Consider the following 16616-nt stretch of genomic DNA (forward strand, 5'->3'; position numbering starts at 1 on the left):
AAAATGGAGGGCCTATCAACCAAGCTTCCTGGTGATGGACCGTTTCATCCGAAACTGGCTAGGCTTCACTGAAGAGCTGGAGAAGCTGTATGTGTTAGGACAAAATAAATATACTCTCTTCCAACTACTCTAAAAGGAGGGAGTCCAGAAAACTCATGTTATGTACGTTTGATACTGTTATTCTATGATTCTATTTGCACTAATAATATCATTTTCTTTCTGTCTGATGGGGTTTGATTAGAATGATATTCATTGTACATAGTTTAAAGGTAGGTAGATCCGATTTTGATAGATCCCATTCTTTTTCTTCTTGCATTGAAAAAGAGAAAGTAAATGTTCTTAATGTATTAAAGGCCTACCCATACTATCATTAATATTCACTCTAGTATAGTCTTCAGGTGTGGTCCCAAAGGAATATTTTCCAACAAAACATTAGTTGGGGACTTTTAAATACCTGCGTTTTTTATTATTGTTTTAAAATGTATTTTAATTTTTTCTTAAATAGTGGATGAGATCTCTGCAGAAGGCTCTTTAAACAGGTAACATTTTATGGATTTTTAAAAATTATATGTTAACTTAGGGAATGCTGAGAATAGAAACTACCATTTCTAGAGTGTTCTCCTGTGGACTAGACCCTATTTTATGTAATGAATTTGTGTAATATAGTCATCATAATAACTCTGCAAAGGAGGTGTGCTATTTAGCCTATTTTTTATTAATGAGGCAACTGTGGTTCAGGGAGGTGGATGCATTGACCCATGATTTCATAGTTAGCAAGTTGCTGACCCATGATTTGACTGTCAACTAGCTTGGCTCCCAAATCTACTGTGTTGTCCCTCAACATACACTGATAAGTTCCTGTGTACCACTGGCATGGAGATACATATGAGAATCACATCAGCTCAGTGAAATCTGCTTGTGTGTTAACTCTGATAAGGAGTTTTTCTGAGAGGCCAGGCTAGTCCAAGCATTTAACTTACTATCCTTGACAATTGTATTGGTAAATACGACCTTGTTCTTCTCACCAAACCTTTTAGAGCCCATTTCAGTTAGCTATGGCCACAGAACCAAAGTTTTTACTTATGCAAGGCCTAATCAGGAAAGCATTTTTAGGTACAATAATATCTATTCTTCTTGAGATGAATTATTTATCTGTAAGTAAAGAATATCTTTGTATAGACCATGTTATGTTAATTTAACTCAGAGTGTATTTAGAAGATATTTCTAATTGATGTCTCGAATTACTGACTTCCCAGTCTGGTTTCTTTTCAGGATGGTACCTTTGCCTACCTGTGTGAAGTTTTTTCTTTTTTCCTAGTCCTTTCTTCCTCTTCCATGACTTTTAATGATTTTTACTTCTTCTCTGCTTTTTTTTTTGGTGTTTCTTTCAGTGTGTTATTTTTTCTACTTCTGCAAGCTCCAGGGTTCTCCATTTATCTATATTCAGAATCAAAGTCATGTGAAATTTCAAGAGTTTAAGGAAGTCCAGCAATCTATAATAATAAAAGCATAGCATGCTAATTAGACTGAACAGCTGACCAACTTTCTGGACATCATTCCGGATGCCCTTCTGGACGAAGCCACGGCAGCGAAGTCTGAGTCAGAGGCGATTATGGATGATCAGACAGGCAGTCTGAGTGGTTAGGGGCAATGAGGCAGGCAGGCAGAGTGGTTAGAGGAAATCAAGCAGGCTGGCGAGTGGTTAGGAGCGATCAGGCAGACAGGCAGGTGTGCGATTAGGAGCCAGCAGTCCCAGATTCCGAGGGGGTGCACCGGCAACCCTCCCATGTACAAATTTCATGAACCGGGCCTCTAGTTAATTAATAAAAAACACCTTATTGTACATTAGCATGTGTTTAAAATCCTAGCCAGTGGTGGATCTTCATTAAATCTTTCCCTACTTCAGACTAGTGACCTCAGCATAGTTGATTATAGGTTAGACTTTAAATTAGCAATACGCAAGTGGGGCAAGAGGCATCCATTTTGTCCCTTCATTTTGGCCTTTGAGGTAACCCACAAAGATGAGCACTTTGGCATGTAAATGGGCCACTCTAGACAGACACACAGGGCATTAACTCGGGGAGTACACCAAATTCACTGTTTAAATAGTTAGCTGTATTGAAGATGCTGAGAGGGAAGTGATCTCTGTGTTACATGCACAGCCCTCAGGCTTGCTAGAAATGATGAGTCCACAAGTACAACCAGGTTTCCTCTTCAGCAAGGTACTGATGTCTTTTCTCAAGGTAACTGTAGGTGGACTTTCGAAGAATATGCTTTTGTGAGTGGTGCTAATTCGTGTTTGTTTTAAAATGGTGTTTATGACTAAATTGAGGTTTAAAATAGCTTCCCTGTTCCTTCCTATGTACCAGGTGAGATTTCATAGTTTAGTTCAGGCAGTTTAGGAATAGCAGTGGGTTACTGTCGTCTTCAGCCAGAAACCAGCAAAGGCTCAACTAGTTAGGATGAGCAATGAGCCAGACTCTTATCTCAGAACTTTTAAGATCTTTATCCATTTCACTCCAAGTAGAACCTCTATGCATGTGATTACAAATAAAGTCTCATCTCTGATTTTTCTAATTCATTATGTGCGATTTTGACTTGTTCTCTTTAGTAGAAATATCTGTGTTTTCTGGAGGTTATCGCCTACTCTTCCCCTTGAATTCTTTAGGAACATAAGGGATTCCCTAAGTCCAAGGGAGACAATCTTCTTTCACAAGTCAGATGCAGAGGTAAAAAGAGGACATTCTAATTGTTCTGTCATTTCCTTTGATCTTATTGCTGCAGTCGTGCCACTGAAACTGGTCCTGTAGTCATGATTGATCTTTGCTCCTGGATTGTCCTTGCTGATCCAGATTCCTGAGTCTTCATGTTCATTCTCTCTTGGATTTGAGGGTCACAGCTTTTTATTAGTTCATATCCATATGCTGTTATACTAAGCCACTATTTCAATTACCACCATCTTATATTGGTAGCTGAGCCTCCTAGCTTTAGCACTCAAAGCTCAAAGTCTTCCCCCAACTCTCTCTCACACACACACGAACACACACACACACACACACACACACACACACACACACTGGAAAGCCTACATGGTGCTCACTTCCTTGCCGGGACCTTTGTGGACTACTTACCTTTGAGCTTCTTGTTTGTATTTTTCTGCTTGCAGGTGTTAGTCAGACCCGTTCTGAGCTGTCAAATAAAGGTTCAAATAAAGCCTCAGGAAAAGGCCAGACATTCCTTTCTCCTTTGTTACCAGTCCTGTACCTTAGGTTCACTTTAAATCCTACAGAGAATCTTTGTTCAGATAGTGGAAGGTCCCATGTCACAATTCCCAGAGTAGTGGGCAACACCCCGCCTGAGATTCCATAACTGAGGTTGGCTCCTCCAGTGATCTCTTTGCCATAACATTGAAACATGCCCAAGTGATTTGAATTTACCTCAGGTTTCAAAATATTTTAAATTTTGCCTCATATGGAAGCCAGTTAACCTAAAGCTCTGAATCAAAAGTAGGTTATTCTGAAGATCTTATATGCATATGTGCATAATCCATGGACTTAGACAGTGGGATGGAGAGGGCCTGGGGCCAGGGGATGGCGGAGAGTGGTTTGGAGGTGGTTAATAGAGAGAAGCAGGGGACTTATGTAATAATTCCTATAGTAAAGAGTTATTTTTTAAAAATCCAATAAACAAAAGTAGGTTATTGGCCCATATAATACCTAAGCCTCCATCCATGACTCATCAGTATCCATGTGTGACCAGTAGGATTCTATCTTCAAAGCCAATGGGGGTGAACAGGGAGATTAAGGATCATTCTCAATAAGATCTGCTGGTTCACAGAGTGAGTAGGTAGAGAAGGGATAGTAGTGGTCCAGACCAGGTCGTGATTTCTATTAGTTTTCTTTCTGCCATTGGTATGATTTGCTGCCAAAATAAGGGAGCATTGTGTTATCTGACTTCAGGAGGTAATATATTTGTAGATAAATTTAGTTGCAAGTTAGATAGTAGCTGAGATACCCTGATTTACAAAACACAAAGAAAGAACAGGTAATAATCAGAAGTAATAACATTTTCTGAAAACTGCAACATTTTATGTTAGAAATGTTGAAAACCCCACAATGGGACTTATTTCAGATTCCAAAACAATTTCAACAAATAATGTTCATGAACTGATTTTTGCTTGACTTTACTGTTTCTCTGAGCATTCTTTTTTTGCTGTCTTAGCTCATTTAGTCCTCCTAACGACCTTCTAAAATAAGGCAGTAAGATTGTTATTTTGAAAGGAGGACCTTGAGTCAAAGAAAAGTGACTTGAGAACAAATAGCTGTTGATTATAGAACTAGGATGTATGAGTTCAAGACACTTGCCCTTATGATAAGCTAACTCTAATTAATTCATTAAACTATACTGTCCTAAAATCATGACTATTTCAGTTTACTTTTTTTAAAAAATTACATGCTTCCTAAAAAGCGTTATAGACCTTATGTATTTGAAATGTATCATATAATTGAAGTTTTAATATTAGATCCAATATTATCTAAAATATTCTAAGAATTTACTACATTTGGAAAATATATTTATAATAGTGACCCAGTGCACAGATTTGTGCACATTGAAAGGAAATTAATTAGAAGGTGGTTAGGTGGGACTGAGCGAAACGGGACAGACACACCCTGGAGCCAACGTCCTGCAGACCCTCCCTGGGGGGCCACACTAAGGGTAGGGTCCTTCTGGCAGGTGGGTTCCCTCCGCCTGGCCATTGGGGGATCAGGTCAAAACCAGCTCTCCAATATCTCCCGAAGGGTCCTGGATTATGAGAGGGCAGTTTTCGGGTGATGCACCCAGGAATCGGGCTCCGTCCTTCCTTGTTCTGGGTGCATCACCTGAGAACCAAAGCTGCCAAGTCACCGCAGCTCAGCAGCTCCTGCACTGAGCGTCTGCCTCTGGTGGTCAGTATGCATCATAGCTACCGGTTAGACAGTCGAAAGGTCGGATGGTCACTTAGGCTTTTATATATAGACTAGTGGCCCGGTGCACAAAAATTTGTGCACTTGGGGGGCATCCCTCAGCCCAGCCTGCCCCCTCTAACAGTCTGGGAGCCCTCACAGGATGTCCTACTGATGTCCCTGTGAGGAGTGGGCCTAAGCCACAGTCTGGCCTCCCTCTGTCGAAGGCAACTGGCCAATCAGGTATATAGATACTTTCTGAAGGCAGCACAGACTCCTTCCTTATTTCTTTCCTCTGCGGTTGGAGAACAGGGGACTAAAAGGTGGACACAGAACTGTGGCCGGGCCTGGGGCTCTTGTAGGCAGCAGAAGGAAGGAGAGGGCTGGGAAAGTCTAGACATGGTTTTCTTCAATTGTCCTCCCTTCCTCCGGGCCCCTCGCTTTGTTCTCCCCTTGTCGTGGTGGACGCTTGGGCCTCGGACTGACAGGAGCCCAGCGATGGTGGAGTTCAGCCCCCTCACTTCTCAGCTGAACATACAACCACCTCACATTCCAAGTGGAGCTGTTTTCAAGTGGCTACAGTGCTGGCAATTCATGCCTCCCGGCCTTTCCCCTCTCGGGTTTCCTCCTTGGGTCATTTGCAAACTTCACCGAGACCCCGAAGCAACTGTGCCCTGGTACTTCTGCACCGGCCCCTGCCAGGGCCCACACCAGGAGGATCCCAGCTAAGGTCCCCTCCCTCCACCCAGCGCTCTCCTCCCTGTCCTACCACTGGGGAAAGGGAACAGCTCACCTTCTCTGGACCCTGCCAACCTGGCAGGCTGAGGCACAGGCCAGGCGGTGCAGCATAGGGTGCTGGTGGCTGCGAGCCTTCTCCCCATCCCTGAAGCATGGGGTGGGGTTGCAGCAGCTCACAGCCGCCCCTGGGCACCATGCATGGAGATACCACTCTCCACTGAGCCACCGTCTGCCCAGGACCTGTGGGGGTTGGGGTAGCCTCGGGCTCCCACTGGCCCCACTGTAGCCAGACTTGGCTTGGCCAGCCACCCCCACTGCCGGAGGGCTGTGCATGCCCCATGGGCCTCATCGCCCTCGTGAATCCCCGTGGTCTGGCCATCCCATCCCAGGAAGTGGCCATCCTGATTGCCATAGCTCACTTTCTGGTGCAGTTGGGCCTGCCCAGCAAGCATGTAGGCAGGAGTTGGGCCTCTGAGGGGAAGGAGGAGGGATGTGGGCCAGGGAAGAAGTGGGGAACTTGGTGGTGTAAACACAATCCCCACCCCCACCTCATTCTGGCCCCTCACTTCTCTGCATTCCGGAAGCACTGGGTGCCTCTGCCCAGCACTGTGCTCTAGGGCCTGGGGTGGGGATGAGGGACCTGGAGCTGCGGCCTGAATCACAGTGGTTGATCAGGGAGGGATGCGGGGTGCCAAATTCCGCCTCTCTCTCTCTCTCTCTCTCTCTCTCTCTCTCTCTCTCTCTCCCTCTCCCTCTCTCTCAGAGGGCCCAGTGTCTGGGTGGGCTGGCGGGGCTCAGGCCCTGCTCACCATTGTATTGCTGCCTGCTCTGTTGCTGCTGAGGCGGCGGCGGGGGCTGCTGACCTGGCCCAGGCCCGTGGCCAGCCTCCTGCGCCTGGACCCCAAGCAGCAGCGGAGCTTCCAGTAGCCAAAGCAGCAGCAGTAGCCAGCTGGGGGGTGGCAGCGGTGGTGGCCAGAGTCCCAGCTCCCCTGTGCCATGGCCCCGCCGGGAGCGCCAGGCACAAAGTTCCCAGCTCCCAGTGCCAGCGGCTGGGGACTTCCTAGGTGCCTCCTCCTCCTCACCGCCCTCGCTTCATGAATCGCAAGTTTCCCCAGAGGCAGCGGCTGCAGGGCCCAGAGCAGGAGACAGGGGAGCAGGCTGAGTGTGGCTCGGGCTGGACAGAGGGCACTGGGACAGAGGAGATCTCCCAGGCAGCAGGGGGAGTCGCTGCCCCCTGGGTAGATCTCCTCCACGAGCATCATCGGTGCCCTCTATCAAGCCCGAGCCAGAGCCGAGCTTGGCCCACTCCCTTGTCTCCTGCTCTGGGTCCTGCAGCCTTTGCTCAGTGGAAAATTGGGATTCATGAAGTGCGGACAGCTGGGAGAGCCGGGTGGCTCCAGCGCTCCAGGGTTGCCTCCTGCCTTCTTGGCCCTGGGCTGGATGGCTCCTGGCGGGCGGGCGGGGCTCATGCTAAGGCAAGCAATGCTGCCGATCCCCCGCCCACCCCCGGGTCGCACACAGGAATGGGCCCCGAGTCTCTGGTAGGCGGGCGAAGCGATAGCTACTGCTTGCCTTGGCCCAGCCCCCACCCACCCCCGGGTCACACACAGGAGTGGGCCCTTGTCTCTCATAGGCTGGTGAAGCAATCGGCACCACTTGCCTTGGCCCCAGCCCCAACCCGCAGCCCAGATCGCACACGGGAGTGGGCCCCCTGTCTCTGGTAGGCTGGAGAAGGAATTGGCACCACTTGCCTTAGCCCCACCCCCCCTCCCCCCATGGCATACAGGAGCCTGGATGGCGGCTTGCGCTGTCCTACCCTGCCTTCAGTATGCAAATTAGCCGCCATATTTGTTAGCAGTTAACTGCCATCTTAGTTGGCAGTTAATTTGCATATCGCCCTGATTAGCCAATGGGAAGGGTAGCGGAGGTATAGCTAATTACCATGTTTCTCTTTTATTAGATAGGACTAGAGGCCAGGTGCATGACATTTGTGCACTGGAGGAGAGGGTGTCTCTCAGCTTGGCCTGCACCCTCTCACAGTCTGGGACTGCTTGGGGGATGTCCCCTCAGGGAGCAGGCCTAAGCCGGCAGTTGGACATACCTTGAGGGGGATCCTTAGTGCTGCTGCAGAGGCAAGAGAAGCTCCCACTGCTGCACTCGCCAGCCATGAGCCTGGCTTCTGGCTGAGTGACCACCAGGGGGCAGCTCCTGCATTGAGCTTTTGCCCCCTGGTGGTCAGTGTGCATCATAGTGAACAGTCTTCTACTGTTTGGTTTATTTGCATATTAGCCTTTTATTATATAGGATTTGTATTAAGGCACTAATATTACTTATCACCATTTTTATTTTTTTGTGCACAGCAAGCAACAACTAACTTCTGAATATCAAGAAAGAAGGAGATCTCACACATCTGAAAGTACTCATCGTGGTAAGAATTCTGATAGTGAATTACTCTTGGTGCTCCTAACATAGATGCAGTAGAATGAGGAAATTTTGATAATGAAGGAGCAGTGAAAAAAAACAAAACAATGTGCAACTTGCATGTAGTTTTTCTTTATCTCATTCTTGATAGAATAATATTCAGTATGATCAAAAATGTTAATTGTGGGTAATTTAAAATCTTGGGGTATTTTGTTTGAAAACAAGTTCATTTATTTATTCTGACCCCTAAAAGCCCATATGATATCTTTATGTAAAAAAGAAAAAAGATGTTAAGTTAGAATGTTGTATGTTTCTACTATATTCACATTATAACAAATTGGACTTGTTCTAAAAATGGATCTTTTGTTTAGATTTTGTACTGAATGGATTACATTTAGTACATGAATTCTTATTATACACAGTGATTTGTCTTACTAAAAAAGTAACTAAAAGTAGGGACTCATCATTACTTCTTAGAAGCACAAACAAATGGCAAATGATAGAGTTACTTACTTAGCCAGTGGGCACGGATTTCAATGAAGTTGTTTTTGAAAGATATGTACTCATAGTACAGAAGTCAGAAAGGCAATATCTGTTGAGCATCATAGGGTATTTTACATATTATACCAACTAGGTCTCACTGTTATTAACTTTACTCTTCAGAAGTCAAAACAGAATGAGATATGTTGATTTATTAGAACATGTTATCTTTGTTTGTTAAATAAATGTCAGGACACTAATTTCTTTAGAACAAGGTGCTCTGTTGCCATTGGTCAAAAGATAATCATAAATATTCAGATAGTCCCACTCGGGACTCAGCAAATTATCATAAAAGTACAAAAGTGTTTCACAATAACAAAAATGTCAGTGTGCTACCCAGATGTGGCACATAGTTCATTGTGTAATCTGAACTGTACGAGGACAACTTGGACTTAGTAGTCCTTTATCAAAGGAATTCTGTTGGTTTGTTTTGCAAATTATGGAAAATGCAAAGATAAAGTAGTGTTTTGACCTTGAAGGTGCTCATAATATGAGAAAAATGTCCTGGATTATTTCTGTACTTTTTAAACAGAATTTTCAAAGAAAATATCTAAATTCAGTTAATTCATTTTTCTGCTTAAGGATCACACTATTTACATCTCAGGTGTCTTTTAGGTACTAAGTATTATTTTGATGATACAGAATTGAAATATTTTAAAAACACAGTTCTTACCCTCTAAGAGTTTATTATTATCATTTGTCATTTCTATTATTTACTATGGTTTATTCAATTCTTATTATGTGCCAGAGTGCACTAGGAGCTTATAATTATCATTGTTTATTCTTGTGTATTGTGTGTAGTGTGTGCCAGCCACTTTAAGTCCATGATGAGAATTGCAGTTAGAAAAATGTGGGTGAGGACTTGTCTAGGTATCTCCGTTGCTTAGAGCCTTGTCCCTGATATGCCAAGGTTGTTGTCTTGATGCCTGGTCAGGGCATAATCCAGAATCACTCAATGAATGCATAAATAAGTGGAACTATAAACTAGTGTTTCTCTATCCCTGTTTCTGTCTCTGTCTCTCTCTAATCAATGTTTTAAAAATATTTTTAAAAAACAGAAGTAAAAATGTGGATGAGAGTTTAAGTAAGCATGCAGACCACAAAGAAGTTTTCCAGGTAAAGTGGCAGAAGGATGATGTTTGGCAGGTGGAACCACTATTGAGATTACAGGTTTGGCTGCAGGAACAGCAGTGCAAGGGCTGAGATGCACTAGTGAACTTGGCGGGGTTTATGAGCAGAACCATTTCAATGTGCAAGATGTGTGCAATGGGAATGTTGGGAATGAGGTGAGTGCCTAGCTAAGGCAGGCTGATGAAAGTCTTTAGTGCTACAGAAAGGACCTGGTCTTATCCTCTAGGACAGTGATGGCAAACCTTTTGAGCTCGGTGTGTCAGTATTTTGAAAAACCCTAACTTTACTCTGGTGCCGTGTCACATATAGAAATTTTTTGATCTTGGCAACCATAGTAAAACAAAGATTTATATTTTTGATATTTATTTTATATATTTAAATGCCATTTAACAAAGAAAAATCAACCAAAAAATGAGTTCGTGAGTCACCTCTAACACGTGTGTCATAGGTTCACCATCACTGCTCTAGGACTTGGGAAATTTATCAGATAGAATGCTTTTAGTTTCAGATAATAGGTGGTCTAATTAACAGAGGCTGAAACATTAGGAACCAGGATTGTTTTTGTGGTTCAGTAATGTCATCAGGATCCTAGTTGTCCTTTTTTTCAGCTGTGAGGTTGTCAGTGTTTATGTCTGCTTACCTGGTCCGTATTTAGCAATGGTGCCAAAGCATCCTATTCTCATATGGCAATATGTGAAGCTGAAAGGCCTGCTTTTCCTGAGGCATTCTTTTTCCTTAAACTTCTTGTTACAGTAGAGTTGGCACACATTATATTGCTTTCAGGTGTGTATCCATAGTGATTTGAGATTTAGGTACTTCATGATGTTTTCACAATGATATGTCTAGTATTCATCTGTTATTGTGCAGGCCCTGCCGGGAGCCAGTCCATGCTTGCTGTTTCAAGGGACCTGGCATATATGGCACACTGTTCTTAATATGTTTGCTCACCTTCTAGGCACTATGTGTTTTAACCAAGGTCTCTGAGAAAGGTTGTTTCCCCAGGTAGGGATTTTCCCCTGAAGTTAGGGAGGGAATAAAACCTCTTAACTAAGTGCCAGGTGGGTAATTACTCACTTTACGAACAATCATGCTTAAGCTACATAATCTTTACTCCCTGGAATGGAGATAAGAAACGCCCTAACCTTTGAAATAGAGATTGATAGGATTGGAATCAACTGGTATAAATACAGATGTAAGAAGACAGAACGGAGAGAGACAGAAATTGGCACAGAACCTACACAGAACGTTCTCTAGAGACAGAAGAACTTCGCTAGAGAGAACATGGCAAAAGATCCTGGACAGAAACTGGCCTCAGAACCTAGAGACAGAACCTAGTGAGAGAACATGGCAAAAGATCCTGGACTGAACCTGACTACAGAAATTGGCAAGAGAACCTGACTAGAACCTGGTGACTGAACCTGGCTGGAGAACCTGGACAGAACCTGGCTGGAGAACCTAGCGAGGGAACATGGCTACAGAACCTGGCTGGAGAACCTGGAGAACCTGGCTGGAGAACCTAGCAAGAGACCATGGACACAGAACCTGGCTGGAGAACCTGGAGAACCTGGCTGGAGAACCTAGCAAGAGACCATGGACACAGAACCTGGCTGGAGATCCTAAGCAGAACTTCGCTGGAGATCCAGACCAGAACTTGGCTGGAGATCCTGGCTAGGCTGATGATCAACTGAACGCTGTCTCCGTGTCATTCCTTCTTCGCCGACTCCGTCCACACCTTTGGGGACCCCTGGACCCGCTGGGGTTGGACCCCAGCAAGGCCCGGTGCACGAATTCATCCCTCAGCCTTGCCGGTGATCAGGGCTGATCAGGGCCTCTCTCACCCAGTCCTGATTGGGCCAATTGGGGCTGGGAGGTTGGCTGCCTGGGGGAGGTTGACTGTGGAAGCACACTGACCACCAGGGGGCAGCTCCTCCGTAGAGCATTTGCCCCCCAGTGGTCAATGCACATTATAGCTACAGAATGGTTGTCCAATCATTCAGTCATAATGGTCTCTTAGGCTTATATATATACTAGAGGCCCGGTGCACAAAAATTTGTGCACTCGGGGTCCCTCAGCCCAGCCTGTGCCCTCTCGCAGTCTGGGGCCCCTCGGGAGATAACGACCTGCTGGCTTAGGCCTGCTCCTGGGTGGCAGAGGGCAGGCCCAATCCCTAGGTGCAGACCCTGGTCCGGCTCAAGGCAGCGTTGATTGGGGAGTTGGGGTGCTGCCCCTGTCATGCACAGAGCAGGGCGGATCAGGAGGTTGCGATGCCACCCTCAGTCACGCTCAGGGTAGGGCTGATTGGGGGGTTGGGGCGCTGCCCCGTGTCACACTCAAGGCAGGCTTGATGGGCAGGTTGCGGCGCCACCCCCTGTCACACGCAGAGCAGGGCCAATCGGGGTTGGGGCATTTCCCCCTGTCACTCACAGAGCAGGGCCCATCAGGGAGTTTGGGGCTCCGTACCCTGTCACGCACAGAGCAGGGTCGATCAGGGGGTTGGGGAGCTCCCCCCGTCACACACAGAGCAGGGCGGATCAGGGGGTTGGGGTGCCGCACCTTGTCACACTCAGGGCAGGGTCGATGGGGAGGTTATGGCTCTACCCCGTCACACACAGAGCAGGGCCCATGGGGGGTGGGGGGTTGGGGCACCACACCCTGTCACACACAGAGCAGGGCTGATCAGGGGGTTGGGGCACCGCACATTGTCACACACAGAGCAGGGCCGATCAGGGGGTTGGGGCACAGCAGCCTGTCACACACAAAACCGCAGGGCAATCAGGGGGTTGGGGAGCTCCCCCCTATCAGGCAAAGAGCAGGGCCAGCTTTAGCCCTGAGGCTCCAGCTCTTAGGCCTCCGCTGCTGAAAGCAGGTTTCTGGCCTTTGTTTACCTTCTGTATTTGAAACAATGTTGCGATCCTGCTGGCTGAAGCCTGGCGACTAAAGCAGGTTTCTGGGGTTTTGTTTAGCTTCTATATTTGTAACATAGTTGCTTAGAGTTTCAGCTCAGAGGCCGTCAGCGGCAGGCGGGGAACGTTGCAGTCCTCCGTCACTGAAGCAAGCAAGCCTAATGTTCACTTCCAGCTGCCTGGCTGCCGGTCTCCATCATGGCTGACAGTTAATTTGCATATCGCCCTGATTAGCCAATGGGAAGGGTAGCGGTCATACGCTAATTACCATGTTTCTCTTTTATTAGATAGGATAGATTTGACACATTCCCTGTGCTGTACACTAGATTTCCGTGGCTTATACATTGTATAATTGGAAGTTTGCACTTGTTATACACATTCTTTATTTCATCCCTCTCCTCAACTTACTATCCTCTGGCAAGTAAGGGATCAGTTTGTTTTCTGAAGCTATGGGTCTGTTTCTATTATATTCTTTTAGATTGCACATGTAAGTGAGAACCTATGGTCTTTGTCTTTCTCTGTCTTATATCACTTAGCATAACACCCTCTCAGTCCACCCATGTTGCCATAAGTAGCAGGAATTCATTATTTATTATGTCTGAGTAATATTTTATTATATATAAATAAAATATATATATATATATATATATATATATATATATATATATATGCATGTGTATATGTATATACTACCCACATATTCATTATTCATTTATCTAAGGAAGGACACCTACATTGCTTCTATATCTTGGCTATTGTAAATAATTCTGTAGCAAACATACAGCTGCAGATATCTTTTCAAATTAGTGTTCATGTTTCTGGTGGATAAATACCCAGAAGTGGAATGGCAGTTCTATTTCCATTTTTTTGAAGCATGTCTATGCTGCTTTCCACAGTGACTATACCAATTTTAAACACCTGTACAGTGCATGAGGCTTTTGCTTTTTTCCATATTCTCACCAACACTTGTTATTTATTTATATTTTGATGACAGCCATTCTTAGATAATGAGCTGGTACTTCTTATGGTTTTCATTTGCATTTCCCTGATTATTGATGTTGATCTGTGTGTTCCCTTTAACCTTTTTTAAAATAAGTTTTTATTGTCTTTAGAGAGAGGGCCATAGAAACATGGAGACAGAGCGCCATCACATCCACCGGCTGCCTCCTACACGCCCCCTAATGGGGGATCAAGCCTAACTGTGCCCTGACCTAGAATATAACCAGTGACCTCATGGTGCATGGGAAAACGCTCAATCCTCAGAACCACACAGGCTGGGCCTATGTGTTTCTTTTCAAATAGGAAGAAAACGGAGTGGCCTGCAGCTCACTTCCTCTAACATTTTATAGGCTTGGGTTACATCCCCTGCTCATTCCTAAACTAGACAGTGGTCAACTTGTTACTGTGATGAGCTTAGTATAATCATTTCTCTCTTTGGAGCTGGAGAGATACCACCTTCTTTGTGTATCAGGACAGTGAATGGCCAAATTCAGTTGTGGTTCTCCAGCAAAAATGAAGACCAAGGTAGGGAGCCACCAATATTTGCTGCAGGGATTCATTGTAGTTCTTGGGAGAAGAGTAAGAAGATTATATTTGATTAGGGCCCGGTGGTTGTGGTATGAAGCAGGGATCAGCAAGCTTTTTCTGGAAAGGGCCTGATTTTAGTCCATGTGGTCTGCATATCTACTCAAGTCTGCCACTGCAGTGTGAGGGCAGTCCTAGAGAATCTGCAAGTGAATAGGAATGGCTGTGTTCCAGTGAGACTTTATTTACAAAACCAGATGGGAGCTTCTATTTGGCCTGTGAGCCCTCCTTTGCTGACTGACCCCTCATGTAGAGCATAGATGGAAGGAAAGCACATAAAGAGACTGGGAGACAAATGAAGATTTCTCCTCCTTGGACTACCATCAGTCCATTATGAAGTTTTTACCCATTTACTCGTATGTGAAACGAGTCAGGAAGCTCAATTATTTCCATTTACAATGTTAACTTTTTTCTAATTCTATGCCTTTTTCATTTGTTTTGCTTAAAATATCTTATTAATTTTATTAATTTAAGAAAGAACAGTAACAATTAGTGGTATTATCCCCCTGTGAGAGCTATCTGTAAAGAGCTCATGTTTGACTAGGGCAGTTGACAGTAGCAAAATAAGTGGAGACAGTAGGAGGCCGAGTTCATATGATTTCCTGGTGATTGCATGTAAAAAGTGGCGAGGAGAAAGAAATCTAAGGTGACTGACAGGTTTCCAGGTAGTGCACTGGCATTTAGATCAGACATGAAGAATAGGACTTTATCAGATGAACAGGAAAGAGCCACTGTTCCAGAGGTAAGACCAGTATTTGTCCACACAAGTTGAGTTTAGTAGAATATCCATGGATATCTCTAAAGTTTGTATACAATACCTTTGACTTTTTGACTTGTCCTGTGAAGAACTGCTTTTGATAGGTGAGCCATGATTTTAGTTTAATAAGAAATTTGTGAAACATTAGGAACAAATAAAAAGAACTTTGAAATAACGAGAACCCTATTTTGGTATATATGATCATTTTTGTTTTTCTACAGTTCTCCCAATATCGATTGATTCATGACTATTGTAGAAAGGAATTAAACCCTGTTTAGTTGTATAAAATTGTCAGTGTGATGTCTTCCTTTCCTTTATAGGAACTTTGATAGTATAGAACATGTTGTCAATCATTAGGATTCTCTATTTCTTATTCTGAGTAAATAGTAATGTTGCTAGTTTCACATTATTTTCTGACATCATTGCTTTCTTTATCCCTTTCATGTCTTTATTCCAATAGTTATAAATCTTCAGCACACTCAAAAACAAGCATGGACCGAAACAACATCAAACACAGGTACTCTGAAATCAATTTCTGCCTATCATCATGTATAACACACCAAATAATACCAATTTCACATAATGCAATTTTGTTAGAGGTTCCTAAACCTACACCTAGGTTTGCTAATTCCCAAGAAAAATTTATAGGAGTCAGCATATAGTTTTACTCTTAAAAAAAAAAAAAAGGTTTATTTTTGGGAAAGGCCAAAACAAAATCAGAAAGAGAAAAGGTGTGTGTGAGAAAGTGTGGAGGACACCAGGCACACGCTTCCAAGAGTCCTCTCCCTGTGGAGTTACCAGGATGTGCTGAGTTACTCCAGTGTCTAATTCTGACAACACACATGAAGTATGTCATCTACCAGTTTTGTTAGACTCAGTGCCAAGGTTTTTATGGCACTATAGTCACCTGGACATCTTCTGATAGCATGTACCAAACTACTAGATTCACAGAAGGAAAGGAAGTGTTCAGCATGATCCCCATTGGTTGTACAAAGTGTTTAGATGCAGGAAGCCACTCTTCTCAGTTAGGGAAAGGTGGAAACCCTCCCAGATTCAGGTTCAGACACCAACTGAAGGGCAGCCAGTTAAGCAGGACTTTCTAAGGATAGCAGTCTTGAGCCTGCTGTAGGAAATGTTTCTGCACAGCAGGTATAGCCCTGACTGAATTTTTGGTGTTGACTTAAAAATTTATTTTTAAAACAAGCAATATGATAATGTAATATGGTACTGGTTTGTCACAGCATCCATAGTTGCTTGCAATGCTGGTTACTTCTGTGATGCTTGGTGGCTATTTAACAGGTTTTTGGCCATAAATTACTAGTGTAATTTTAGGCAATTTTAAGGTTTCCTTTTTGTACAATCAACTTTTCAAGACAATTTTTCTGTAAAATCATAATAATGATTTTTTACTTAAAATTAGAAAATATCCTTTAATTATATGGATGATTTAATTTTAATTTATGTCATGCTAAATCCCCATCTACATATATAAACAGGGAATATGATAGCCGACCATCACCACCACTGAGGAGGAGGCTGCATCATGACAGCTCATGTGGAGCTGAGCAAGCAGATGGGCGGGAGGGGACTGCTTACCGC

General features: G+C 44.3%; 1 protein-coding gene across 2 annotated transcripts in view; it reads left to right on the forward strand.

Annotated features, from left to right (window-relative positions):
* The window catches only part of LOC308523081 (uncharacterized protein), a 78459-nt gene extending 62770 nt beyond the window's left edge, over positions 1–15689 (forward strand). For both annotated transcript variants that reach the window (XM_081096753.1, XM_081096752.1), the window contains exons 9-11: positions 506–539; positions 8042–8109; positions 15478–15689. In XM_081096753.1, the coding sequence (XP_080952879.1) occupies positions 506–539; positions 8042–8109; positions 15478–15572 (197 nt within the window). In that variant the 3' untranslated portion in view covers positions 15573–15689. The remainder of the gene's footprint in view (positions 1–505; positions 540–8041; positions 8110–15477) is intronic.
* Positions 15690–16616: the final 927 nt, after the last annotated feature.

Source organism: Myotis nattereri (assembly GCF_964212035.1).
Source record: "Myotis nattereri genome assembly, chromosome: 1".
Taxonomy (NCBI): Eukaryota; Metazoa; Chordata; class Mammalia; order Chiroptera; family Vespertilionidae; genus Myotis; species Myotis nattereri.